General features: G+C 39.5%; 1 protein-coding gene and 1 pseudogene across 1 annotated transcript in view; one reads left to right on the top strand and one right to left on the bottom strand.

Annotated features, from left to right (window-relative positions):
- Window positions 1-27,448, top strand: part of Sec63 (SEC63 homolog, protein translocation regulator) — a 97,311-nt gene that overhangs the window by 33,823 nt on the left and 36,040 nt on the right. Inside the window, exons 2-8 of the mRNA XM_008850312.3 lie at window positions 1,595-1,694; window positions 8,513-8,627; window positions 11,212-11,324; window positions 17,356-17,417; window positions 20,047-20,105; window positions 22,150-22,200; window positions 24,745-24,853. Coding sequence (XP_008848534.1) covers window positions 1,595-1,694; window positions 8,513-8,627; window positions 11,212-11,324; window positions 17,356-17,417; window positions 20,047-20,105; window positions 22,150-22,200; window positions 24,745-24,853 — 609 coding nt within the window. The remainder of the gene's footprint in view (window positions 1-1,594; window positions 1,695-8,512; window positions 8,628-11,211; window positions 11,325-17,355; window positions 17,418-20,046; window positions 20,106-22,149; window positions 22,201-24,744; window positions 24,854-27,448) is intronic.
- Window positions 8,825-8,923, bottom strand: LOC115067193 (annotated as a pseudogene).

Genomic DNA, 27,448 nt, shown 5'->3' with positions numbered 1-27,448 from the left:
TTCTCATTATACTCCTCTAGAGGACAGTTGGTGTTTGGTGGGATATGTTATTTTGGTTTTTCATGTTATTATTCTTTCTCTGTGATTTTGACATGTGAATTTCTTTTGTAGTTTCTGATTCTTGTGTGAGTCTCAAGCTTTCAAGTTTAGGTCTGCTTCTTTTTGTAAACTTTATGTGCCTCTGTGGTTTGCTTTTTGCACATGAAATGCTGGTTCATCTAAGCTTCCAGTTCTCTCTTTTGATTTTATATTGGAGTGGCCGATTGCTTTTGTCTTCATGACTTCCCACAGAGGCCCAATTCAGGTGAGGGTCAGATGTTTTCAGGCTTTCTCCTAAGGTCTGGATCCCTCCAGGAATGATGTTGGCCTCAGAAATTTTGGGGTTGGACTGGCCTGGGAGCCTGGCCCAGGAGATGCTGGTCTAGGGCAGCTGGTGGACTTACCACCCAGAGATGCAAAGGCAGATGGGGCAGGAAGAGGCTCCAAGGACTCCTGGGGACTGCACTGAGGAGCTGGGTTGGTCTGGATGCAAAGGGTCAGGAAGAGAAAAGGTCAGCTCCCAAGTCCCAGAAAGAGGATGGCAGGTGGTGCAGGCCCAGGGAAGCAGGGGGAGTTGAGGGCGGGGCTAGGTCCAGAAGCAGTGCTCCTGGGGCCCCGAGAAGGCACTAAGTTGGTTTGGATGAAAGGGGTCAGGAAGCAGTACTGGTTCCCCAGGTGTCTGGGGACCCAAGACTAGGAATGGCGCAGGGCCCAAACTAGGAGTATAGAACAGCTGGGGGTGGGTATGGAAGGGTGAATGTGGCTTAGGGAGTCCTGGCGCGGAGAGCTGCGCTATAGACTTACCCCAAGAGGCCTGTGGATAGTAGTGCCGGGATACAGAATTTTACTGTTTACTATTGTTTCATGTTGAAACTCCAGGTTGTATTGGTTTCACATCTTAAATAGATAAAACTTATATAGATAAAATTTTTTGATTAGAATATATCTTGATAGGCAGTTAATGTTGATGTTTGAAGAATATCATTTCTCCTTAGCTTCTTTAATAAATCGTATTTCCATTATTTTAAAGAGACTTTCTCAGATATATGACCAAATATTTTAGGTTCAAATCCATTTCTAAATTTTTAAAAAAATATTATTTTTATTTTATGTGTATGCATGTATTGCCTGCATGTAGGTAAGTCCACCCGTGTCCTGCATTGCATGTGGAAAACAGAAGAGACTGTCGGATCCCCTGGAATTGGAGTTATGGCAGTTGTTAGCTGCCATGTGGGTACTGGGATTTGAACCCGGCTCTTCTGCAAGAACAGTCAGTGTTCTTAACCGCTGCAGTATCTCTCCAGCTCCCACTGTTTCTCAATTTTTAGAGACTCTTCAGGTGAACAATACTTACTTGATAAACTTTTCCAGGAATATTTGTTTTAAGTGACAGACAACTTAGCATATTTTATAAATTTTTATAGAGATTATTTGAATAGGCAGCATTTTCATGTTTCAATAAAACGGTAATGCAGGTTTGTACAGAATTAAGTGTGGTTCCAGTCTTACCATGAAAAATGGCTTATTAACTCACCTCACTTTTCTTTCTTGACAGAGCAAATTCGATTAAAGAATATCAGAAAAGTATATGGAAGATGTATGTGGTATCGTTTACGGTTGCTAAAACCCCAGCCAAATATTATTCCTACAGTAAAGTAAGTAATCTATTGCAATAACAACACACACTTAGTGCTTAACTCTTTGCTAGGTATAAGACTTAGGGATCTGATGATGGTGAAATGTGTGGTTGTAAAATTGTAGCCTGTGATAGAGGTGAGGTATAATTAAGTCTTTAAGCTCTAAACAGAGTAGAGATCAAAAAGAGGGGAGGTAAATCCCCTCTTTATCTTCTGTAAAGACCTGGTATACCATGTCCTAAAAGTTAAGTTTTATGTTGGAGTCTATAGGGAAATCTTTTAAAGAATTCAAAAACTGCCAGGCGAAACTGGTCAAGTTGGCACTTCATGATGATAACTTCTGTTTACTGAGCACATACTGAGTTGCCAGGTGCTTTATATGTTCATTTAATTCCGTATTAACTTCATGGTAAATGTTTCCTTTTTTTCTCAAGCCGAGGCTAAGGTGAGATGATTTGACCAACGTCATGTAGCTATTAGTGTTGGAGCAGGGATCTCATCGCCTTTAATTTTGGCAGGCTCATCTGCCTAGGCAAAACACTAACGTGTTTAATTAGAGGAGGCCTGTTTGATGCTGTGAAGCTAAAGGGTGTGCTTTATACTGGCCTTTACTTCGAGTTCTGAACTTAAAGCCGCTAGATTAAACTATGGCAGGAAGTGAAAGTTGTCGTTTTTACAGAACAGCACCTTGTGAATTTCCCACATCTCTTCTCCATAATAGGAAGAAGAGAAAAATCTGAGGAAATTATTAAGAGTACAATCAGTTATTTTAAATCTTGATTTAAATGATGATAGTTTATTTTTATTTTTTTATTTTATGTGTATGAATGTATTGTCTGTGTGTATGTTAAGTGTACCCACATTGTACAGTGCCTGGGGAAGTCAGAAGAGGGTGTCTGGATCTCCTGGAACTAGAGGTGTAGGTGGCTATTAGCCACCATGTGGGTGCTGGGAATCAAACCCAGGCAGGTCCTTTGTAAGAGCAGCCAGTGCTCTCAACCACTGAGCCACCTCTCTAACCCTCCAATGATGGTAGTTTTTTTTTTTGTTGTTGTTGTTGTTTGTTTGTTTGGTCTTTTTGAGACAAGGTCTCCGTGTAGCTTGGGCTGGCCTGAACTTGGTAGACCAGGCTGCCCTCAATCACAGAGATCTGCCTGCCTCTACCTCCCGAGTGCTGGAATCAAAGGTGTGGGCTAAATTATGATAATTTTAAACATAACTGTATTGATTGTTTTGATTTTAAGGATTGGTTTTGCATAGAGGGAAATCTTAGCTTTGGTGGTGGTGGTACTCAGTAATGAAAGCCTAAATGCAAAATTTGTGTTGACAAGAGTAGCTCTCTGTTCACTTTTGTTTCTTATCTTCTTTTTTTCTTTTTGTCAGATTTTGCTCAGTATTTTAGGCATTTGAACCTCAGTTTTTTTTTTAATAATTTTGTGTGCATATGGTATGTCTGTATGGTCTGTGTGTTATGGCATGCATGTGGAGGTCAAAGGCTAAGTTTGTGGAATCGTTTTTTCCTTCCACCTTGAGGAAGATTCTGAGCATTGAACTCAAATCTTCAGACTTGGGCAACAGGTGCTTTACCCATTGAGCCATCTTGCCAGCCCTGAACCTAAGTTTTCAAAGTTAAAACTTAGTAATTAGTAAACTACTTCTTTAACTGAAAATTAAGATCAAAGAACAGTGAGATAGATCTGGTAACAATTTTCATAAGGTTAGAAATCACAGAACCTTTTTTACTATTTTTTACTGTGTAATGCTTCTTTTTTGGTAGTATTCCTGAAATGAAGGCATGTAATTTCTAGAATTTGCTTTCGAGTTACGTTAAAGGTACTTAGAATTAAAAAAAGGAAGCTTTCATAAGTTAATTACTGAATCTACCTGAAGGAAAATATTTATCTTTTTTGGAGGAACCAAATATTTTTAAAAGTTGCACATGTAGTGTGGTACAGTCAGTGTGTTCCCTTGTTGGCTATCTGGAAGTGGAGCATGGTTTTATTGGCTGGAGTAGTTTTTACCATCCCAGGACATTGTGTCATTAGCCTCTTTTCATTTTTTCTTGACTCTGAGATCAGATGTCAAGTGTAAAATATCTAACAATTTATTGTATCCGAATTGTTTTGTTTTTTCCTTATGTTTGCTTTTATGTTCATTTTTTCTTTGTTTTATGAAGTTTGTTAGATTTGAGTAAAATTTGGTCAACGTGGAGAGTTACTGATTTGTGTGGGAATAATATTTTCAAATGTTCTTTAGATTATTGAGAGTATTAACAAACCTTGGTTTTAAGTTTAGAATTTGCTATCTCAAATATTTTTTATTCATTTAACTTACAATTGTTGTGGGCCTACCATATGTCAGGTATACTGTGATTGGCAAAATAAATATGGTTTCAGACTTGAACCTTAGGAGATACTGACAAATAAGCAGGTAACCACAATAGGTTTAATAAATATATTAGTTCTTGGCTGGTCATGGTGGCACATGCATTTAATCCCAGCACTGAGGAGATAGAAGCAGGGATCTCTGAGTTTGAGGCCAGCCTGGTCTCCATGGTGAATCCAGGCCAATTGTAGCTACAGGGAGACTGTCTCAAAAAGACAAAAAAAAAAAAAAATTACATATATTCTCTCTCTCTCTCTCTCTCTCTCTCTCTCTCTCTCTCTCTCTCTCTCTCGTTAGATTTTTGGAAAATAAAAGGAAAGATAGAAACAAAGGAGACAAGAAAACAGAGCCAGACCCACAACAGGCAAGGAATAGACCTTCCTTTATACAAAGAAGATACAGTGAGAGGTAGAGGCTGTCCATGGGAACCAAGCTTCTACAACTAGACAAAGGAAAGGGGGGCGGTATGCCAGGGTTGTGGGACACAGCTGCACTTAGTAGGGAGTTGAGTTAGTGCCCAAGCTTGGTGCCCTTGGAGTGATTGAGGGTCTCCCCAAGATTATTTCCCCAGAAATTGGCAGGAGTGTTATCTGTGGCCCTAGAGGAGACAGGTGGCTCCACAAACACTCTTCTCTCAGGCTTGGGAGTGACCAACTGAGCCAAGCAGAGCCATGCTTGAACAAGGCCAGGCTGCCAATTTAGGGCCAGTTAGACACTTTAAGGGATTTATGGCTTTCCCTAATGAGGCTTCTGGCTCTTTTGCAATTCACACATTCTATCATATATATATTTATATATGTTCATTATATTATATTATATTATATTTATATTTATATGTTCATTTTTTGTTGCATAACAGAATACCTGTTTGGGTACTTGGTTTAAAAAGATGTGGCATATTTAGCTTATGTTATCTTTAGAGACTGATTGTCCAAGATCAGCTTTCCCCATATGTTTCTGGTAAAGACACAAGGAACATCTTCATAACTTGGTGGATGGCATGATGGTGGGAGGATATGTGAGAAAGCAGTCACACTGTAAGACAGGAAAGTAGAGAGAAGTTCAGGGGTCTGCCTTGTTGTAAGTTGAGGAGAGTAGCACTGATTTCTGTCTGCTAAGGGCGGTATCCCCATGACCTAACCACCATTTACTATGTCTCACCTCTTTAAACTATTTATTTATTTATTTGATTTTGTGTGCGAGGGTGTAGGGGGAGAATGTGCAGGTGTTAGTGGAGGTGCAGTGGAGTTCAGAAGAAGATGTTGGCTCTCCTGGGGGTTATAGGCAGTTGAGAACTGCCTAACATGGATGCTAGAAACTGAACTCTTTTAAAAAAAAAAAAAGAATTTAGGCCGGGCATGGTGATGCGTGCCTTTAATCCTAGCACTTGGAAGGCAGGGGCAGGTGAATCTCTGTGAGTGGAAGGCCAGCTGGGGCTACAAGGAGATCCTATTTCAAAAAGACCAAAAAAAAATTAGTTTTTATTTTATATATATGTATGTGTTTTGCTTGCTACACGTATAATTGCTCCATGTCCATGCAATCCCTGCAGAGGCTAGCAGAGGGTATTGGGTCCCCTGGAACTAGAGTTAAGATGGTTGTTAGCTACCATGTAGATACTGGGAACTGAACTCAGTTCTGCTCCAAGAAAAGTCACTGCTCTTAACCTCTTAACCATTTATTTTTTATTTTATGTGTGTATGAGTCTATTGCCTATATTTTTGTGTGTGCCTATGTTGTACAGTGCCCTTGGAGGCCAGAAGAGGGCATCAGATCCCCTGGAATTGGAGTTACAGAAGGTTTTTAGCTGCCATGTGGGTGCCAGGAATTAATCCTGGGTCCTCTGCAAGACCAGTCAGTGCTCTTAATCACTGTGCCATCTATCCAGTCCTGGAAACTGAATTCTTAATTGAATTCTTAACCACTGAGATGTCTCTTAAGCACCCTAGACTTTACCTCTGTTTTATTTTGTTTAGTTTAGTTTTGTTTTGTTTTTTGGTCTTTTTGAGACAGGGTCTCCTTGTAGACCAGGCTGGCCTCAATCTCACAGAGATACCCCTCTGGAGTGTTGGGATTAAAGGCATGCGCCACCACACTGGACTCCTAGACCTTACCTCTTAAAAGATCCACCATATCTTTTTTTTTTAAAACAAGGTCTCACTGTGTAACCCTGGCTGACTTGGAATTTACTGTCAGGCTGTCCTGGGTCTCAGAGAGATCCACCCCCTTCTGCCTCCCCAGTGCCTCCCCACATCTTTTTTGTATGTGTGGTATGCATGTGTATGTTAGTGTTCATTTGCTTCGAGTGGGTTAGTGTGTGTGTGTACACATGTGTGTACATGTGTGTATATATGGAGAGCAGAAGTTGACATGGGGTGTCTTCCCTGATTACTCTCTACTTTATTTGCTGAGGCAGGGTGTTATGTTTTTTTTCTGTTACTTCATTAAAACATCCTGAGCAATAGCTACTTAGGAGAGGAAGGGTTTACAGTTCCAGTTTGCAGTTCATTATTGTGGGAAATCAAGGGAGTAACTTAAGCAGCCACAGCTAAGAGAAGAGAGAAATGAATGTACTCATGCTACTTCATGGTAGTTAGTTTTCATCTGTCTCATAGCTCGGGACCTTTTGTTCAGGAAATGGTGCTGCTCATAATGGGCTTGGTCTTCCACATCAATTAACAAATCAGAACATTCCCCCACATACATGCCCATAGATCAGTCTGATTTAGGCAGTCCCTCAGTTGAGGCTCTCTTCTTAGATGCTTGTAGGCTGTGGCAGGTTGACATTTAAAACTAACCAGCATACAGAGCTCTTGCTAAACCCCAAGCTTGCCCATTCAGCTAGTCTAGCTAGCCAGTTTGCCTTGAGGATCATGTCTCTGCCTCTTGAATACTTCCGTTAGGATTATAGGTGGGGACCATCATGTCTGCCTAGCTCTTTTGTGAGTACCAAGGATCTGAACTGGTTCTCAGGCTTGTTTGGCAAGTGCTTTGTCCAGTGAGCCCTCTCCTAAGTCCTGGTTCCACCAAATCTTAACAGTGTGAGGAGACAAACCACATCCAAACCATAGCCATAAGGGCAGGAGATGATGTGCTATGAAAGAGCAAAAAAAGGACTCATAACTCTGGCCTGAGACAGAGAAGACTTGTGAATGAGGTATAAATGCTGAGGTCTGGGGATGCATTTTTGGTTGTTGGCTTTTTTGGGGGTGTGGTCATACAGTCGAACAGCAGAAACGCAGGCTAAGGGTGCAGCTCAGCAATGAAGTACTTGCTTAGCATGGACAAAGGCCTAGGTTTGATCCTAGTGCTGTGAAAAAAAATCTAAGCATTTAAACACGTGGACATTTTTCTTTGCTGTTTTTAAAACCAGTGAGTGTATAGTATATGAAAATTTTATTATTCTTTCCACTTTGGTAGTACCAATCTTTTAACTGATTTAATAAACAAAACATATTGGCGAGAGAAGAAATCAGTTCTTTTTTATATGTTCAAATGTACTTCTTTTTTCTTTTTGGTCTTTTTGAGACAGGGTCTCCCTGTAGCCCCAGCTGTCCTGGAACTCACTATGTAGACCAGGCTGGCCTTGAACTCACAGAGATCCGCTTGCCTCTGCCTCCCGAGTGCTGGGATTAAAGGCATGTGCCACCACTTTTTAATGTAGTATTTAATTGGTCACCTTTAAATTACTTACTACTGATAGACATTAGGATGTTTCCAAAGCTTTATTAGTATAAAGAAGGCTATTTATGACCTGGGTGTGGTGGCAGGCAGTGTTTGAGGTTAGCCTGTCTGCAGAATGAGTTCCAGGCCAGCCAGGGTTACACAGTGAGACCCTGTACCAACCAACCAACCCACCCACTGACAGACAGACAGACAGGCAGACAAAGGCCTTTTACTCATCTTTGTACGTTTGACCATTACTCATGTGTATGAGTGTTTTGCCTTCATGTACGTAAGTGTACCACATGTGTGCAATACCTGCAGAGGTCAGAAGAGTGTGTTGAATCCCCTGGAACTGGAGTTACAGACATTTGCTATTCCCCCTGTCGGCACTGGGAACTGAACCTAGGTCTTCTGCAAGAGCAGCCAGTGCTCTTAACCACTGAGCTATTTCTTATGCCCCCTTAAATGGTTTCTTGACCACTTAATTTTTATGTGTTTTGATCTAATTTAATGAGTCGTATTAGTTTCTATTCTTGAAATTCTGCATATAGTAATACAAACATCTATTACATGGGAGAACACTGTACTAGGTTCAGGAGAATTCAAAGGTGAGGAAGATATATCCTTGCTGTAATAGGGTTTAAAAGTCAGCATTTGTATACTTTGAATCAGAAGCATAGTAATAGGGAACTGCTTTAGATTTTGTTATGCCTTGATCTTGCAACTCTTAGAGAAAACCATTCAAACATATTTACTTATATGTCATTTGTCTTTTTCTTAAACAGGAAAATAGTTCTGCTTGCAGGCTGGGCATTATTCTTATTTCTTGCCTACAAAGTTTCCAAAACAGACCGAGAATATCAAGAATACAATCCTTATGAAGTATTAAATTTGGATCCTGTAAGTAGTATTTTTGTATGATAATTTGTAGTTTAATGGTCTTATGAAAATACTAAAGGTCCATACTCTAAAACAAATTGAGTCATGCCAAAAGAAATCAAGACTTGGTCAGTTAACTTTAAAAAAAATACACACATACATACATACATACATACATAATATATATAATATATATATAATATACATAATATATACATATTAATATGGAACACTTCACGAATTCGTGTCATACCTTGCGCAGGGGCCATGCTAATCTCTATCGTTCCAATTTTAGTATATGTGCTGCCAAAGTGAACATAAGTTAAAAATATTTTTTTATTTTTACTCTGTGAGTTATATTGCTTGCATGTAGATAGGTGCACCCATGTCATGCATTGACTGAGAAGGTCAGAACAGGGCGTCAGATCCCCTGGAACTGGAGTTAGAGATGATTGTTAGTCACTATGTGGGTGCTCAGAATCAAACTCAGGTCCTCCATAAGAGCAGCCAGTGTTCTTAACCACTGAGCCCTTTCTCCAGCCCCTCAGTTAACTTTTTTATTAAAAGAAGATCCGAGTCATTATCACTCTTAACATTTGTTCTATTGATTGCCACTATAAAGAATTGATTTGTAAGGCCAGGCATGGTGGTGCACAGCTTTAGTCCCAGTACTGAGGAGGCAGAGGCAGGTGGATCTCTGTGAGTTGAAGGCCAGCTTGATCTACATAGCAAGTTCCAGGCCACCTGGGGCTACAAGGAGACCCTGTCTCAAAAAGCCCCCCCCCAAAAAAAAACCAAAAAGAATTTGTAATTGGGAAAACGTAAGACTCTTTGAAGATGAGAAGTTAGTGAGCATATTTTAAAAATATTTCCATATGACTGGTTTATGCAAAGTTAAAAATAAAACTAGGAGGTTATTTATGCTAGTGGAATGATAAAAATCTTATGTTCTAGCTGGGCATGGTGGTGCACACCTTTAATCCCAGCACTTGGGAGGCAGAGGCAGGTGGATCTTTGTGAGTTTGAGGCCAGCCTGGTCTACATAGTGAGTTCCAGGACAGCTGAGGCTACAGCGAGACCCTGTCTCAAAAAGACACATACACACACACACACACACACACACAAAATCTTATGTTCTTAAGTTTGAGTTGAAGGCTCTTGTAAGGAACTGGTGTCATTATCATAGAAATTCAACTTAAATTGCCAGGTGTGGTTTTGCATGCCTTTAATCCCAGCATTCAGGAGGCAGAGACAGGCAGTCTCTGTGAGATCAAGGCCAGCCTGGTCTATATAGCGAGTTCCAGGCCAGCTGGGGCTACAGGGAGACACTGTCTCAAAGAAAAAGAAACTCAATTTAAGCTTTGGTGATTGAACTTGGCTGATAAGCCCCCACAGAATATTAGTCTTTGGGCATATCATTAGAATGTTAGAACTGAAATTAGTGGTAGAAATGATCTGGAAAATTTTCACATACAGAGAATGAGGCCTGGAAAATTTATGTCTTGTCTGTGGTCCTGTAACAACTTTAGTAGCCAAACTCTAGTGGTTGGTTGGTTGGTTGGTTGGTTGGTTGGTTGGTTGGTTGCAATGGATGGTTTAATTCAAAAATTCATGTAATACAAATTAAGAAGCATGCTCATCTAGTTTTCTGCTTTGTAGAAGAAATGTTCACATATATCTGACTTTTCTTTTTGTAATACTTTGACATTTTTTATTTTTAATTATGTGTTTTTGTGTGTGTGTTGAGTGTAGATTTGTACACACAGAGTTCAGTGTCTGCAGAGGCTGGAAGAGGGTGTTGAATTTCCCTAGAGCTGTACTTACAGGCAGTCGTGAGTTGCCTGATGTGGGTACTGGGAAGGAAACTTGAATCCTCTGCTAGAGCACTACAAGCTTTTAACTTAGAGCTATCTCTCCAGTCTCTTATCTCATTTTTCTTATTGTAATGATCATTGTCACAAAGAGTGTAAGATAAAAAGATTTAGGGCAATAAAAATGATCCAAAAATTATTGTAGAATGTAAGACTAATGTCTAAGCAAAGATAGTTTTTAAATATTTACTTAATATTAAAATATTGATAAGCAGTGAAACAATATTGCTCAGCTTATAGAGGAAGCTAGACTTTGATTTGAGGGATTTTTGAACTATTAGTTTACTCTTGATCACTTTTGGATACTTAAAGTCAAAATATTTTTATCTAAATGTGGCCTTATCTGGTTTCACCCTCATATCATCTGTGACCAGTATATGTATTGCATGGTAAATAGTAAGTGCTTGATTAAAAATAAATATATTGGAGCCAGGTTTGGTGATACACGCTTTTAATCGCAACAGAAGCAGGTGGACCTCTGAGAGATTGAGGTTAGTCTGGTGTATAATGTCCACTTCCAGACCAGCTGTGGCTACAGGGAGACCCTGTCTTTAAAAAACAACAACAACAAAAAATTGAACAAAAGTATATACGAGAGATGAAATTTAGGGGACATAATATATAGGAGGAAGTACCATTTTCTTTTGTCAGACTATTGAGTAGTTCATGGTTAAACCAGAATAGAATGAGTTATTTCTTTATAGTGCTTTTATTAACACAGTTTCTCCTTTTAGGGAGCAACAGTAGCAGAAATTAAGAAACAATATCGTTTGCTGTCACTTAAATATCATCCAGATAAAGGAGGCGATGAAGTGATGTTCATGAGGATAGCCAAAGCTTATGCAGCGTAAGTATCACTTGCACCTTTTTGTTGTTGTTTTTGAGACAGGGTTTCACTATGTAGCCCTGGCTCTCCTGGAACACAAGAATCCACCTGTCTGAGTGCTGAGATTAAAGGTGGTGTCACTATGACTGACCACCCCCCCTTACACATTTTTTTTAATTGAGCTTTTTAAATTTTATACATTTCCCTCTCAAATCCAGAACCCCCCCATCCATGCCTCCCCCATCCCCCCACTGAACCCTATGCTCTCTGTCATACATGTTGAGTCCTATTCATTCAGGTGTTTGTACTCAAGTGTCCTTCAGTGTAGATGGGTCTGCTGGAGTCTAGTCAGCCCATCCAGGGGTTGTGTATAAGTCATATTCTCCCTTAGCAGCAATCAGTCTCTAATAGTTCTCAATCTAGTGCTGGCCTGCCACCTCTTTTTTTTACCTCCCTTTGGGCCCTTGTTTCATTGAGCTGATGTGGGTCCTGTACTCAACCCTTACATGTTTTTAAAAAGATTTTATTTATCTTTATGTATGTGAGTGTTTTGCCTGTATGTATTTGAGTGTATCACATGCATTCCTAGTGACAGATGCCATGTCGGTACTGGGAATTGAAACCAGGTCCTCTGGAAGAACAGTAAGTGCTTTTAACTGCTGAGACATCTCTTTAGCCTCTCCCCCACCCCCTCACACATTTTAAAGACAGCTGTAAAGGTAATTTTCCGGTTTCAGTAAAATTAGTGTCATATACTTTTATTAAATTCTGACCTACTCAGCAGCCCTGAAGTGGTAATCTAATTAATCCTTAACTGATTTAGAGTTGGCACTTAGGGTAGTGCTTTTGCTAAGTGAACTCCGTTTAACTAAGTAGTAACTATTACTAAGCTTAGTTGACCTATCTTCTAAGCATCTTGAATAGAAAAAAGTATATTTATATCTAATATCATTTTGAGCTTATTGTTAAACTACTTCTGTTTCTCCTGTTTTACCAATGTACTTGTCTCATTTGAACTACTTAATGGCAAGATTAATATTTAATATTTACTTTTAGTGCTAATTTAATTTTTGGTGCCTTTCCAGAATTTCATTATAATAGGTTATTTCTGGTTACCTTATTGTTAGATACTAGTTGAGATACGGGTTTTATATTTATTTTTTAATCTTTTTTATTTTATTTATTATGTGGGTATTTGAGTGTCACTTTGTGAGCCTGGAGGTCAGAGTTCAACTTTCTCCTTCCACCATCTGGATCTTGTGGTATGAACTCAGATGGTCAGACTTGGGAACAAGGGCCTTCACTCCCTCAGCCATCTTTCCCCTCTGGGATGTGAATTTTTAAGGTCTCCTTTTTAATTGCTTAGAACCTTTTTTCTTTAAAAATCTTAGAACTTGCACGTTATTATTTTACTGTTGGCCTCGATGTAAACATAAGTGAGGTATATTGTTACTGCCTGGGAGTGTAGCTCAGTAAAGTGCTTGCCAGGTGCTTACAAGGCCCCAATTTTGAGTCCCAGCCATGGGAGAAGAAGCTGTATTACATATACTTGCGAGGACATTTTTGATGTTCTATGAGACAAGGTAGACCTAGCTGTAGTCCCAGCTGACCTAAGACTTGTTATGTAGTCCAGGCTGGACTTGATCTCATAGAGATGTGCCTGCCTCCGCCTCCCAAGTGCCGGGATTAAAGGTGTGAGCCACCATGACCAGCTTGTGCATGGACATTTGTACGTTTATAATCTTTAAGAACCTTTAAAATTTTTTCTTTCTTGAGACAGGTTCTCACTGTGTAGCCCAGGCCAGCTTTGAACTCATAGAGATAAGCTTGCTTCTGTTTCTCAAATGTTGGGATTGAAGGCCTTCATCACCACAACTAGCTTTTTTCTTTATTTTGAGACAGGGTCTCACTGTGTAGCCCAGGCCAGCTTTGAACTCAGAGATAAGCCTGCTTCTGCTTCTCAAATGTTGGGATTGAAGGCCTACATCACTACAAGTAGCTCAGAACTTTTTAAAGAAAAGGTTTATTACTTATTTTTGTGTCTGAATATATATGCCACCTGTGTAGGTGCCCAAGGTCGCTAGGAGATGGCATCCGATTCCGAGGAGCTGGAGTTATAGGGAGCTGTGAACTACCTGATGTAGGTGCTGGAAACTGAACTTGGGTCTTTTGGAAGAGGAGCAAGTGTTCTTCACTCCTGAACTCTCTCTCCAACTACTACCCCCATCCCTGCTTTTAAGTATGTAGCTCAGACTGGCCTTGAACTCATGATTTTCCTTCTTTAGCCTCCTGAGTGCTAGAGTTACAAATAGCCTGACTTGAGTAACATTTTTTTTTTGGTTTTTTTTTTGGTCTTTCTGAGACAGGGTCTTCCTGTAGCCCCAGCTGTCCTGGAACTCACTATGTAGACTGGCCTTGAACTCACAGAGATCTGCCTGCCTCTGCCTCCTGACTGCTGGGATTAAAGGCGTGCACCACCACACCTGGCTAACATTTTTGTGTACACTTTCTAAGAGGCAGAATAGAGTATCTAAAATTAGTAGTAGTTCCTTGGATATTTCTGTTCCAAGAGAAAAATTAGCTGAATTCTTTAGAACTTATGGGTATGATGAATCAGTGATGATATAATTATGAACTATTTTTTTTAAAGTATAGATATAATGGCAAGCTATGCAAGTGACATGAATGACACAAGTTTGAGAACTATTATGATTGTGCTTAATAAAATTGTCTTTGTACCTACTCTCCACATTCCCTGTGGTTTCCTGGTTATCTGTGAATTACTATAGGATTCTGTAACAAAGCCTCGTGACCCAGAAGCTTTTGAAGGGGGTTCTGTATTTTGTGCATAGCAGGTGTCTTCACAGATGCCTGTTTTTTATCGATGGCTCCTTTTCTTCGTTCAGAGTGTTTCCTTCAAGCATGTGTTCTTTGCACAAATGCTGTTGTTTTGTTATTCTGTCTTTAGGTAATTTAAGAATTAAAGATTTCCAGAGGAAGCGGTAGCCAAGATTGTTTAATCAGTAGCTCTAAATTTTTTTTTTTTTTTTTTCCCTTTTTGAGGCAAGGTCTCCCTGCAACCCCAGCTGGCCTGGAACTCACTATGTAGCCAGGCTGGACTTGAACTCACAGAGATCTGCCTGCCTTTGCCTCCAAGGTGCTGGAATTAAAGGCGAGCGCCACCACCACAGGCTGTAACTCTAATTTTAATGCTTGTGTGCTGCATTCCCACATTCTTCCTGTAGTATGACAAGTTCATGCTGTTATTCTCAGGTGGCTGGTTGGGACTCTGTGCTCTACATTCACTTTTCTAAAAAGTGTAGGCATCTACAGCCATACCACCCTGACCGTCTAAATCTCGTCTAAAAACTGCAGGAGAATAATATAAGCTTTTAGTTTTAATTCAGTTACATGATAAAGCAATAGAATTATTTTGTATATATCTTGAGTAGTTGGTGATGTATCACACTTATAAAGAAGTAAAATGCTTGTAGAGCCCACAACTTTGAGGTCTTATAACCTGTACAAGTCTAACTAAATTAGACAAAGGTGTATATTTTACTTACGTTCTGAGTGATTTAATTAAAGCCTCTATCTTATGAAAAATTCTAAGAGTCCAGTTTAACCCAAGCAGTTATTGAAGTGCAGTTATATACGTTTGGTCTGCCAAGTTAAAAGAAAAACTTTAAATTTTGTGTGTGTGTGTGTGTGTGTGTGTGTGTGCCTGTGGAGAGAGAGAGAGAGAGAGAGAGAGAGAGAGAGAGAGAGTAAGCCTGTGTGGTGGGTCAGAGGACAATTTGGAAAAGTGCACCATGTGATTCCTGGAGATTGAATTCAGGTTGCCAGGCTTGGGAACAATTGCTGTATTTTTACTTGCTGAGCCATCTCACAAGGCCCAATTTCTTTTTAAGAATTGGCTTTGTTTTTTTGTTTTTTTTTTAAGCTGTGCGTGGTGATGCACGCATCAGTCCCAGCACTGGGGAGGCAGAGATAGGCAGATCTCTGAGTTCAAGGCCAGCCTTGTCTAACATAGTGAGTTCCAGGCCAGCTGGGGCTACAGGGAGACCCTGCCTCAAAAAACCAAATCAAACCAAACCAACAAAAAGCAAAGAAAAAATAAAGAATTAGCTCTGTCATCAGTGATGCCAGTTTGTACAAGGCTTATGCAAACTCAGACAAAAGCCCAGTGTAGAACTGGTGAAATGGGCAGCAGGCCCCAACCTTAGCTGAAGGAACTATTGGCAGCTGATTACTACTGGGTGAGGGAAGACAGAATATTAAGAGGAACAATAGCTGAAGCCCCTTAGATTTGGTGGACAATTTTATAGAAAAACCAAGGCAAAATATTTTGAGAAACATCACTTGTTCATTAGAAAAGAAACCTCAGTTCTACTCTATTAATTTGCAACCAAATGCTTTTCATGGCTTTACTGTGGCCTTAGGTCAGGGTGTCATATAACTGATGTTACAGTTACAGTAAATTAAGAACTTGGTCGTAAGAGTTTTGACCCGCTGGACCATCTTGACAGCCATCAGGGTTTCTTACCAGGTTTTTGTAGATTTCTTTTTGTTTGTTGTTTTTTTGTTTATTACATTTTTTGTGTGTGTGCTCAAGTGTACCACAGCACTTGGTGTGGAGATCAGAGGATAACTTCTGAGAGTCAGTCCTCTCCTTGGACCATGTAGGTTCCAGAAATCCAACTCACCTCATTAAGTTTGGTGGCAAGGCAAGCACCTTTACCTACTGAGCCGTCTTGTTGGCCCTAGGTTTTGATGCATTTCTTTTGAGAACTGTTACGATCATTGGCCTATTGGTGGTGATTTTTGGTGTGTGTGTTTGTGTGTGTGTGTGTGTGTGTGTGTGTAAGTTTTGCACTTCTTTATATATACTAGATGTATTAGAATGTAAGGGTAAATAAAAATCACTTTACATCTTTCTTACATTCTTAGGAAATGTAGTCTGATTCGAACTGACTAAACATGAACTAACCAAGAATTTATATCAAGGTCCAGGAATTTGTAGTAGTTTCTGTTAATACAACATTCCTGCACTCACACGTGTACATGCATACATGTACATGCACACACATACCCTTTTTTTGGTTTCAAAGAGACTATTCTTGATTCTTCAAGTCTTAGTATCTTTTTTTGGCATGTGTGTATGTATGTGGTGTGCGTGTGGGTACGTGTGTGTGTGTGTGTGTGTGTGTGTATGAGTCAAAGGTCGATGTTGGGTGTTTTCCTAAGTAAATTCCCACCTTATTTATTTTTATTAAATTGTTTTATTTACTTTTAAAAAATATTTTATTTTTATTTTATGTATATGAGTGTATTGCCTGCATGTACATAAGTGCACCCATGTCATTCAACGCCCACAGAGGACAGAAGAGGCCGTTGGATCTCCTGGAACTAGAGTTACGGACAGTTTTTAGCCTCCATGTGGGTGCTGGGATTCAAATCTGGGTCTTCTGCAAGAACAACCAGTGTTCTTAACCACTGAGCTATCTCTCCAGCCCCTTAAATTATTTTTAATTTATTAAACCCCCACCTTATTTAAAATTTTATGTGTATGAGTATATTGCCTGCATGTTTGTAAGTGTACAGAAGAGGGCATCTGATCCCCTGGAACTAGAGTTACAGATTGTTATTAGTCACCATGTAGGTCCTGGGATTCAAACCTGGGCCCTCTGCAAGAGCAGCCAGTTTTCTTAACCACTGAGCCATCTCTCCAGCACACCTCCCCCCCCACCATATTTAATGATGTAGGCTTGAATTCAGAGCTTCCCAATTCAGCTAGTCTCTGTCCCCCAGGTATTAGGATTACTTAAAAACAGGCCACCATGCTTGCCTAGTATTCATATGTATGCTGAGGATCCAAATTCTGGTCCTCATATTCACAGAGCAAGTGCTTTATTGACTCAGCCACCTCCCCAGCCCCTGAGTTAGTATCGTTTAAAAGGTGAGTAAGTTGGTTAATGGAGTTTTTCTATGTGAGTACTTATTTTTCAGATAAAACTTTCTAATTTTGCAACCTTTTTTTTCTTTGTGGTAGTTTAACAGATGAAGAGTCCCGGAAAAATTGGGAAGAATTTGGAAATCCAGATGGGCCTCAAGGTGTGTGAATATAAAATATTAGTGGTATTGTATATTATGAAAATGTTAACTAGATTAAAAGGGATATTGGTTTTCTTAGTTTATGTATTATGAAAATTGCAATTATAAGGAATTAGAGTTTTTTGTTCTATTTTTACCTTTATGGTTTACTTTTTTTTTTTGTTTTTTGGTTTGGTTTTTTGTTTTTGTGGTTTTTTTTTTCTTTTTTTGGTCTTTTTGGTTTTTGTTTTTATTTTATTTATTTATTTGTTTGTTTGTTTAATTTGTTTACTTTATTTATTTTGTGTGTATTTCATACAGAGTCTCCCAAACAGTCTTAATTATCTTTATACCCGCATCCCAAATAGCACCTTTCCATAGTGTGCTCCCCCCCACACACACTGGAGCCCATATACTCTGTCATCCCTGTTACTGTCCACTGTGTTGTCAGTGCCCCCAGCCATTCCCCAGTGTAAGTCCATCCGCTGAGTCTAGTCATCCTATCTAGAGTCCCTTGTTTTAGGAAGATCAGCTCTTCCTCATCTAGCAGCAATCAGTTGCCAACATTCCTTTAGATAAGATTGGGGTCTGCTGTTCATTTTCCCAGTTCTGTGCTGGGTTACTGTCTGGGAATCTCTTGGGCCACCCTGGCCAGCAACTCAAGGTATCTCCTGTCTGGCATTGTTTCTTGTTACGTAGCCTTTAGCTATACACACGGACTCTTAAAGAAATATACTGATCACTTAATCCTTAGTTATACTTTCCTTTCGGGTGTTTAAGACCATATAGTTGGCCCAAATAAACCAATTTATTTTTACTCTTAAGGTTGTTTGAGGATCTGTTCTTCAGGGGTCACATGGGCTTGGGAGGAGCCCCTAGCTCCTTTCTTTTACCAGTTCCATCTATGTGATAGATGAACTGGTAATTCTGGTGAGTGCAAAAGTCAAAGGTCCTGCTCAGCTGTGGTTGGCTTCACTTCAAGCATGGAGGAATTTTCTCCTCTGAGTTGACCCTCCTCTTTGTAGACTGGACACTGGTTCAGGTCCATTTGGTGGGGTCTCCATGGCCTCCCTGAATAAGAGGACAGGGTACTCACCACAATTACAGGGCATTTTGAGAGATGCTCCATAGTCTCTGGACTTAGTCAATCTTGGAGGGCAAGGAGAAAAACTGTCCTTTTAGTCCCTCTGACCAGATTAGTATAGGCCTCAAAGTGTCGCTGCTAAACATCCAAGGTTAGTTCCACCAGTCTTGTACTTTTAATTGTCATGCCCTGTGTAGTTGAAGCTAGGGCAAAAACCAAATGTTCTTAGATAAACCTTGACTAGACATATTTTGTTCCTTGAACTAGTTGTATGTATAATTTGTCAGTAGGTTGTTGAACTAATATGGTTCCCTCTGGCTTTTTAAAACTAGCTAGGCATTATTTATCCCTCTCACTGTCTAACCCTTCCACCATGGTTTCCCCATTTAAAGTGCCCCCATTTTTCCCATTTCTCCCTTAATACCCTTCTCCTATGATCCCGCCTCTCTTGAGCTCCTTCTTTCCCTTTATCCCCAAGGTTCCTTGTGTAACACTCTCTCCCCCCTCCCATCTAAATAAACCCATTTTTATCCATATCTCCCTTAGTAACACCTGTTTCCTGCTGTTCTTCTCTCTCAGGTTCTTTCTTTTCCTTTACCTCCCTGGTTCCTTTTCATTATCCTGGTTCCTATCTGGATACATACTCACTTATAAGGATTTGGTGTTAGGATCCATGTATAAGGGAGAACATGTGTTGTCTTTTTGTCTTTTTGAGACAGGGTCTCCCTGTAGTCCCAGCTGGCCTGGAACTTGCTTTGAGAACCAGGCTGGCCTTGAACTCACAGAGATCTGACTGCCTCTGCCTTCTGCATGCTGGAATTAAAGGTGTGAGTCACCACGCCCACCCTTGTTTGTTTTTGGAGATAGTTGTAGCCCCAGCAGGCCTGGAACTTGACAGACTAGACTGACTTTGATCTCTGAGATTCTCCTTTTTCTGGAGTGCTGGGATTAAAGGTGTGTGCCACCATGCCTAGTTCTCCTTTCTATTTTTTCTTTCTTTTTTAAAAAATATTTTGTTATTTTTATATTATGTGTATGAGTGTATTGCTTGCATGTGTGTATGTGCACCCATGTTGTACAATGCCCAAGGAGGTCAAAAGAGGGCATTGGATCCCCTGGAACTGGTGTTACCTTACAGATGGTTGTTAGCCACTTTCTAGGTGCTGGGCACTAAACCCTGGGTCCTCTCCAAGAGTAGTCAGTGCTCTTAACTGTTGAGCCGTCTCTCCAGCCTCCCTTATTTTTCTTTTTAAAGATTAGTTTGAAAGTTAAACTTTGATTCAGAGAATAATAACCAATGTCATTATTAATCATTTCTAATTTGTAAATAAAAATTAGATTTAAAAAAATCTGTTTTTAAGATGGGAGAGATGGCTCAGTGGTTAGGAGCGATTACTACTCTTGCAGAGGATCCATGGCAGGAGGCTCACAGTTGCCTGTGTAATAGAAATCTACATGATACAGGCTTTCCCAAAAGTTTTTTAAAAATGGGAGGAAGTATAATTTTGAGATACAAACAAAATTAGAAGTAGAGACTCTTTGAAAACTGTGATATTTTTATTTCAGCAACAAGCTTCGGAATTGCCTTACCAGCTTGGATAGTTGACCAGAAAAATTCAATTCTTGTGAGTACATTTAAATAAGGTTTTCTTTTGAAAGTATTTTTGGCTAGGGTCCTCCTTTTGGTTTGAGAACTGTTGCTTTTTATGGTAGCCACATTTATCTAAGGAGAATTAATGATTTAACTTACCCTTCTTTTCATGTTTATTCAAGCTAACCTACTTTATGCTAAATTAAATTATATATATTCCATACCAGGGTGCAGTGGGACATCAGACCAACTTCCATCAGTGATTGCTGTTGCAACCCTAAAATCTTAGGAATTGTTTTACTATATTGTTTAAGAATAGATGATTCATACTTGAGATTTGTTTGTTTTGTTTTTGCGACAGGGTCTCACTATGTTCCTTGCTGGCCTGGAACTTCCTATGTAGAAGTGCCTGGCCTCAAACTCAGAGAGATCTACCTCCATCTGCCTCAAAATTGCTGGGATTAAAGCTATGCACTACCAACCTAGCCAACTCTTACTGAAAGTAATTAGGAGCTTTTTAAAAAGTTTTTCTTTAATACATTACTTTTATTTGTCTGTGTTTGTGTAGGTATGTGCATGCCACCATGCATGTGTATTGGTCAGAGGATAGATTACTATAGTTGGTTCTCTTCTACCATGTGGGTCCTGGGGATCAAATTGGGGTCATTAGGCTTGGTAGCAGAGCCTTTACCTGATGAGCCATCTTGACAGCCTGAGGAGCAATAAAAGCAAAATATACATGTTCTGACTGTAATTTGTTTTGCAAATGACTATTTTAGAACATTAAAATTGGTAATCTTCAGAGGTCTATAGTTGCTGCCTATAAAGGGTATTTATCATACTAAGGGTTACTCCTCAGGAATAATAGAGAAGAAAAAGATCCTAAGAGATTTAGGATCAAAGCTGGGCGTGGTGGCATATGCCTTAGGAGGCAGAGATTTAGCATCAAGTAGTAGGGGAAAATTGAACAGGCAGTTGTCCTCATTACTTTGTATTGCTGTGATAAAACACTGACCAAAACCAACTTGGGGAGGAAAGGCAAGGCAGGACTCAGGGCAGCAACCTGGAGCACAGACCGTGGAGGTACACTGCTTGCTGGCTTGTTCCTCTGACCTGTGCTCAGTCTGCTTTCTTTTCTTTTAAAAAAAAAATATTTTAATTGTTATTTTTGTGTGTTTGAGTGTATAGCCTGCATGTAGTAGGTGTGCCCGTGTCATGCAATGCCCCCAGAGGACAGAAGAAGGCATCAGAGCCTCTGGAATTGGAATTACTGATAGTTGTTAGTCACCATGTGGGTGTTGGGAATCAAACCTGGGTCCTCTACAAGGGCAGCAAGTGCTCTTAATTGCTGAGCCATCTCTCCAGCTCCCTTATCCTGCTTTCTTATACAACAGAGGACCACCTGCCCAGAGGTGGCATTGCCCACAGTGGGCTGGGCCCTCCTGTGTCACTCAACAATGAAGAAAATGCCACACGGCCAATCCAATGGAGGCATTTTCTCAATTGATGTTTCCTCCAGGTGTCCCAAGTTGACAACTGAAACTGTCCAGCATGATAGTTAATAACAATGATGTGGCATCATTATTAGTAGGTATATGACCTACTTTGTGAGGGCTTATCTCATTTTCAGAACACTACTTGCAAGATGTAAATATAGGAAGTACTTGAGTAGAAGTTTTGTTAGTTATCTATATTATATCAGTAATAGAAAATAAGTAAGAGATCTTGAGTTTGAATATAGCAACACCATTAGCTCTGTGACCTAGGACAAGTTGTGTAATCTGTGTGCATTTCAGCTAAGTTGTCAACAAAGTAAAAATACTTACAGTACAATCCCAGCACTCAGAAGGCAGAAGCAGGCAGATCTCTACCAGTTCGAGGTCAGCCTAGTCTACATAGCAAGATCCAGGCCAGCCAGGGCTGCATAGTGAGACCCTAGTATCTTCATTATTGCATTTGAGAAGAGAATCAAACAAGACAATACTGAAGAGTACTATTGATATTCCTTTTTCCTATAAATCCGAACATTATTGTAATTTACCTGACAAAGACCATAACTACTTACTCTTAAATCCTAGGTTTTACTTGTTTATGGATTGGCATTTATGGTTATCCTGCCAGTTGTTGTGGTAAGTTGTACCTTTTTTAAAAATTTTATTTTATTTTATGTGTATGCATGTATTGCCTACATGTAGGTAAGTTCACCCGTGTCGTGCAGTGCCCGTGGATGACAGAAGAGGCTATCAGATCCCCTGGAACTGGAGTTACAGACAGTTGTTAGCTGCCATGTGGGTGCTGGGATACAAACCCGGGTCTTCTGCAAGAACAGTCGTGTTCTTAACCGCTGAGCCATCTCTCCAGCCCCAAGTTGTACTTTTTTATTAACTGTTTTTTGGGGGAGGTCTCCATATAAAATTTTAATTATTGGAGTTTAATTCATTGGCACTTGAATTTAAGAATCTTATGCTCAATTATACTTTTAGAGATTTTCTAAAGGTAATGCCACTTGAGTACGTAAAATTGTATTTTTTCCTCACACAGCTGAGATAATTGAGATTCATTTAGAGTTGGTTGTTTGTTTATTTGCTTGTATTTTGTTTTTTGAGATAGGATCTTTGGTTTGTAGACCAGGCTGGACTTGGAGATCTGCCTGTCTATGCCTCTCAAGTGCTAAGACTATAGGCATGCATCACCACCAGCTATATTTAGAGTTTAAAATGAAAATCTTTCTTCAATATCTCAATTCCATTTCTCTCAGTGATTGTCACTGCTTTGCTCTTTTTTTCAGTTTTTTCCCTAGATTTGTTTTTGTTTTGTTTTGTTTTTATCTTTTGGAGACAGGGTCTCTCTGTAGCCCCAGCTGTCCTGGAACTCACTATGTAGACCAGGGTGGCCTTGAACTCACAAAAATCTGCCTGCTTCTGCCTCCCAAGTGCTGGGATTAAAGGTGTGTGCCACCATGTCCGGCTCCCCTAGGTATTTTTGTAACCACAAGTGCTTTTTAAAACTTTTGTGTGATGATACTATATTGTTCTTTGACCTATTTTGCTTAATACATTCGAACACAACATATATAGCAGCCTCAGTTTTTAAAAGATTATTACTTTTCAGTGTACACATGTAAGGGAGTGAGTTGCCTTTGGAGTTCAGAAAAGGGTGTGGGGTCCCTTGGAGCTGGAGTTACAGGTGGTTATAAACTATTGGTCATAGATGCTGGGAACCAAACTTGGGTTCCTGCAGGAGCAGTGCCTGCTCATAACCCTCACAACCGGAGCCATCTCTCCACCCCCTATCAGACTCATTTTTAAAATAGCTACACAGAACTTTAATATAGAACTACCAAAATGTCCATGATTTTCATTATTTATTACTTTTGTGCCTTGTGTTATTTTTGATCCTGGAGTTCATGTGGGTATATGAGGCCAGTAAATCTTTGTAGAATCTCATGAATGACAGTGTCATGTTAACTATAAAATTAGTTCTACATTTATCAGGAACTTGTTAGAAAATTCTGTGATAGAAACCACTTCACATTGCATTTACAGCAATACGTGGTTTTATTCCTATTTTGTCTTTTAAACAATTTCTACCTGAAACTAAATTATACCTATATAATATTTTTTCATTCTCAATTCCTATTTAATATTTTTACTGAATTTTTACGTATATTTCATATACAACATCTTAATCATCTCTATGCCCCCTTCCCCATCAGCATCCTCCCATATCCCCGCTCCCACACTGGATTTTGTGCGTTCTGTTATTTATGTTAAGTCCTATCGATTCAAGTTAGTGTCCCCTCATGTCCCTCAGTGCAAGTTCATCCACTGGGGGCTAGTCAGCCTATCTAGAGTCACTCCTTTAAAGAATCAGCTTTTCCTCATCCAGTAGTAATCAGCTGCTCATTAGGTCTTTGGCTGAGATTGGGGCCTATTACCCATTTCCACATTTCTATGCTGGGTTTTTGTCTGCTTGAGTTTGCATGGGTCTTGTGCACGTTGACACCGTTGTTGTAAATTCATATGAGCAAGGACTCAGGAGCCTATAAGATTATTTTCATATGGTCATGTACCTCTTCACCTGGCTCTTACAATCTTTCTGCCCCCTCTTCTGCAATGGTCCCTGAGCCCTGGATTTATTGCGTTCTGTTGCATGAGGGAGCTTTGTGGATGAAAATTGAAAGATGCATTAATATTCTCTCTACTTTGTTCACTGTGCTCCATGCGTCTTAGGTGTAGAGGTTCCACTGAGTCATGTCACTTAAGGTTGGGCATTTTACAGACACTTAGTCTCTTTGTGTACCAGTTGTGGAACTCTGTAATAGTCTCTGTCTGTTGCAAAAGAAGCTGCTTTGATGAGTGGTGACTGGCGTACTTGCCTGTAAATAGAAGGATCCATATTTAGTACATAGTTAGAAATTATATTTGTCTAGGGATGTGACAGCCTTGGGGTTTTCCTATATAATAATTGATGTTGGTGTTTATGCTTCAGGCAGTATAAGTATTTGCTAACTAAATCATTTGAAATATTTGACAAAATGGCATTTCTTCTGAAGCTCAAGCACTTTGTTGAGCTTTATGAATATTTAGAAAAATTTACCATAAACATTCTGTATCAAGCTTAACATTTATTACTTTTTCATGCTTTACTTCTTTAATTTTATTTTTGTTTAGGGCTCTTGGTGGTATCGGTCAATACGATATAGTGGAGACCAGATTCTAATACGCACAACACAGATTTATACATACTTTGTTTATAAAACTCGAAATATGGACATGAAACGTAAGTAAATTGAGTAACTAATATTTGTTACAGTACTTTCTGCATTATTTATATATTGCTATGTACTTTTTTCATTTATATATTGATATGTATTTTCTCTTTTCTGATTTATTTATGTGTATGAGTGTATTGCCTGTGTTTATGTAAGTGCACCTACAGTGGTCAGAAGAGGGCATCAGATCTCCTGGAACTAGAGTTGTAGATGGTTGTTAGCTGCCATGTGGCTGTGAGAGTCAAATCCCAGTCTTCTAGAAGAGCAGCCAGTGCTCTTAACCACTGAGCCATCTCTCCAGCCCCTGTATTTCTTAATTCTATGATAGATTCCATTTTACAGTTTCATAAAGCTCATTGATTCAGTCATATAGCTAAAGCTGGAGGAAGATGCTAACTCCTCTGTTTTCTGGAATTATTGACTGTATATATTATTAGCTGTATGCCAGATTATAAGAACTGTCAATGTATTATCTTATTCAGTCTATACTTATACCCTGTAAGGAAATGCTCTTTTTGATCTATTGATAGATGAGGAAGCTGAGGCATAGGAAAGTTAACATGCCCAAGGACATACAATAACAGTGGCAGGACTGAACACAGGGAATCTTGTTTCTGAACCCTACGTTATACTGTAGCAAATGTAGTAAAAATAGATGTCTTGGTTGTGTTGAAAGATTGCCAAAACAGTTCATTCCCAGGGTCTGTCCTAATGATTTTTCATGGGCAGAGGCAAAAAAAAAAAAAGAAAGGAACAGAGTCCTAAATACTTTCTTTGATTGCACAAAGCTAACTTTGTAAATTTTTTTTTTAATTTTTACAAAAACTTTATTGAGAATTTCATACGTGCATGTATGGTATTTTGAGCAAATTCTTGCCCACTCCCTCCCCTCTAACATTACCCTCTCTGAAGAGGTAACCCTAAAATCTTTTAAGGGTTAGATACAAGCTCCCAAATACTTTTGACATTTTTGGCCTTTGGAAAAGAGTATGTTGCTAACAGGCCCAAGGACATTTTGACTTTTAGCCAAGAAACTGGCTACATTTCTTTGGGGTCTTTTTACCCTAACTGCCTAGCCAATTCCTACCTCCTATTCTTAAAGTTTTATCTTTGGATATAGTGTTGCCTTTCAGAATGATTACTGTGCAGAATCATTGAGTAGCTCTGTGTCTACATGTGCGCACACATGCCACAGTACCGATGTGGAGGTCCGAGGACATCCTGAAAGAGTAGGTTCTGTCCCCCTACCATGTAGAGAAGTAGGTCCTCTCTTAACACCTGGAGATTGAACTCAGGACGGCAGTCTTGGTGCTCTGAGTCTCTTCATTTGCCCTTAATTAAGCCCTTAATGAGTGCTGGGGACTGAACTCAAGTCTTGGTGCTTGTTTGGCAAACACTTTACTAACTTGTCTGTCTTCCCAAGATAGTCTGTGTCCTGGGTTTTTTACCTGGGTTCTGGGGATCAACCTCAGGTCTTTATGTTATGCTTGCATAGGGAACACTAGACTGAATCAAGGACCTTCTGAAAAGAACCTTAATAGTTCAGAAAATAATAACAAGATTAACAAGAAACTTCTGGCACAGGAAAGGAAACAGTTAATTGAGTGAAGAGACACCCTACAAGATGAGAGAAAATGTTTGCTAATACAGCTAACAGTATTGATTTTTTAAAAAATATTTTATTTATTTTTATGTGTATGAGTGTATTGCCCAAATGTATGTAAATGAACCTGTGTCATGCAATGCCCACAGAGGTCAGAAGAAGGCATTGGATACCCTGGAACTGGAGTTTTACTGACAATTGTTAGCTACCAAGTGAGTGGTAGGAATTGAACCCAGGTCCTCTGCAAGAGGAACCAGTTCTCTTAACCACTGAGCCATCTCTCCAGCCCCATCAGAGGATTGCTATTAGAACATTAAGAGAGCTAAAAAGCCAGGTGTGCATGGTTATGCATGCCTTTAATCTCTGCACTGGGGAGGCAGAGACAGAATTGCCACAGATTTCAGGCCAGTCTGGTCTACATAGTGAGTTACAGGTCAGCTAAGGATTCAGTGTTTCAAAAGAAAAAGAATACCCTCCTGTCCCCTCAAAAATTACCATGAACTCCAAAAATACTAAAATGCCAATCAGTAAATGGGCAAATGAAATAAACAGATAGATGAAGTACAAATAGCCAATAAACACAAACAGTTGTTTAACACACCCTTAGCCATCATGGAAAACAGATCAAAAGTCATTGAGATTTCATCTCACTCTAGTCAGAATGGCAATTATTAAGAAACCAACAAAAACTGGCAAGGATACAATGGGGAAGGAGGCATTGCTGGCTGGTGACAATTAAGTTTGTTCAGCTACTGTGGAAATCAGTATGAACATTCCTCACAAACAAAAGCTACCATATGATCCAACAATACTACTTCTGGGAATATACCAAAAGGAATGTAAGTCAGGAACTTGCATGTTTATTGTGGTACTATAGACAGTAGCCAAGTTATGGAATCAACCTAGATGTGTGTTAAGAGATTGAGTGGATTAAGAATGTGTTTTACATATAATAATTTTAATATTTACATTATACATAAATATATAAGAATAAATATAA

This window comes from Nannospalax galili, unplaced genomic scaffold (assembly GCF_000622305.1).
Source record: "Nannospalax galili isolate Female #2095 unplaced genomic scaffold, S.galili_v1.0 scaffold324, whole genome shotgun sequence".
Lineage (NCBI taxonomy): Eukaryota > Metazoa > Chordata > Mammalia > Rodentia > Spalacidae > Nannospalax > Nannospalax galili.
The sequence above is the reverse complement of the archived record's forward strand: the minus strand, read 5'-3'. Positions and strand labels throughout refer to the sequence as shown.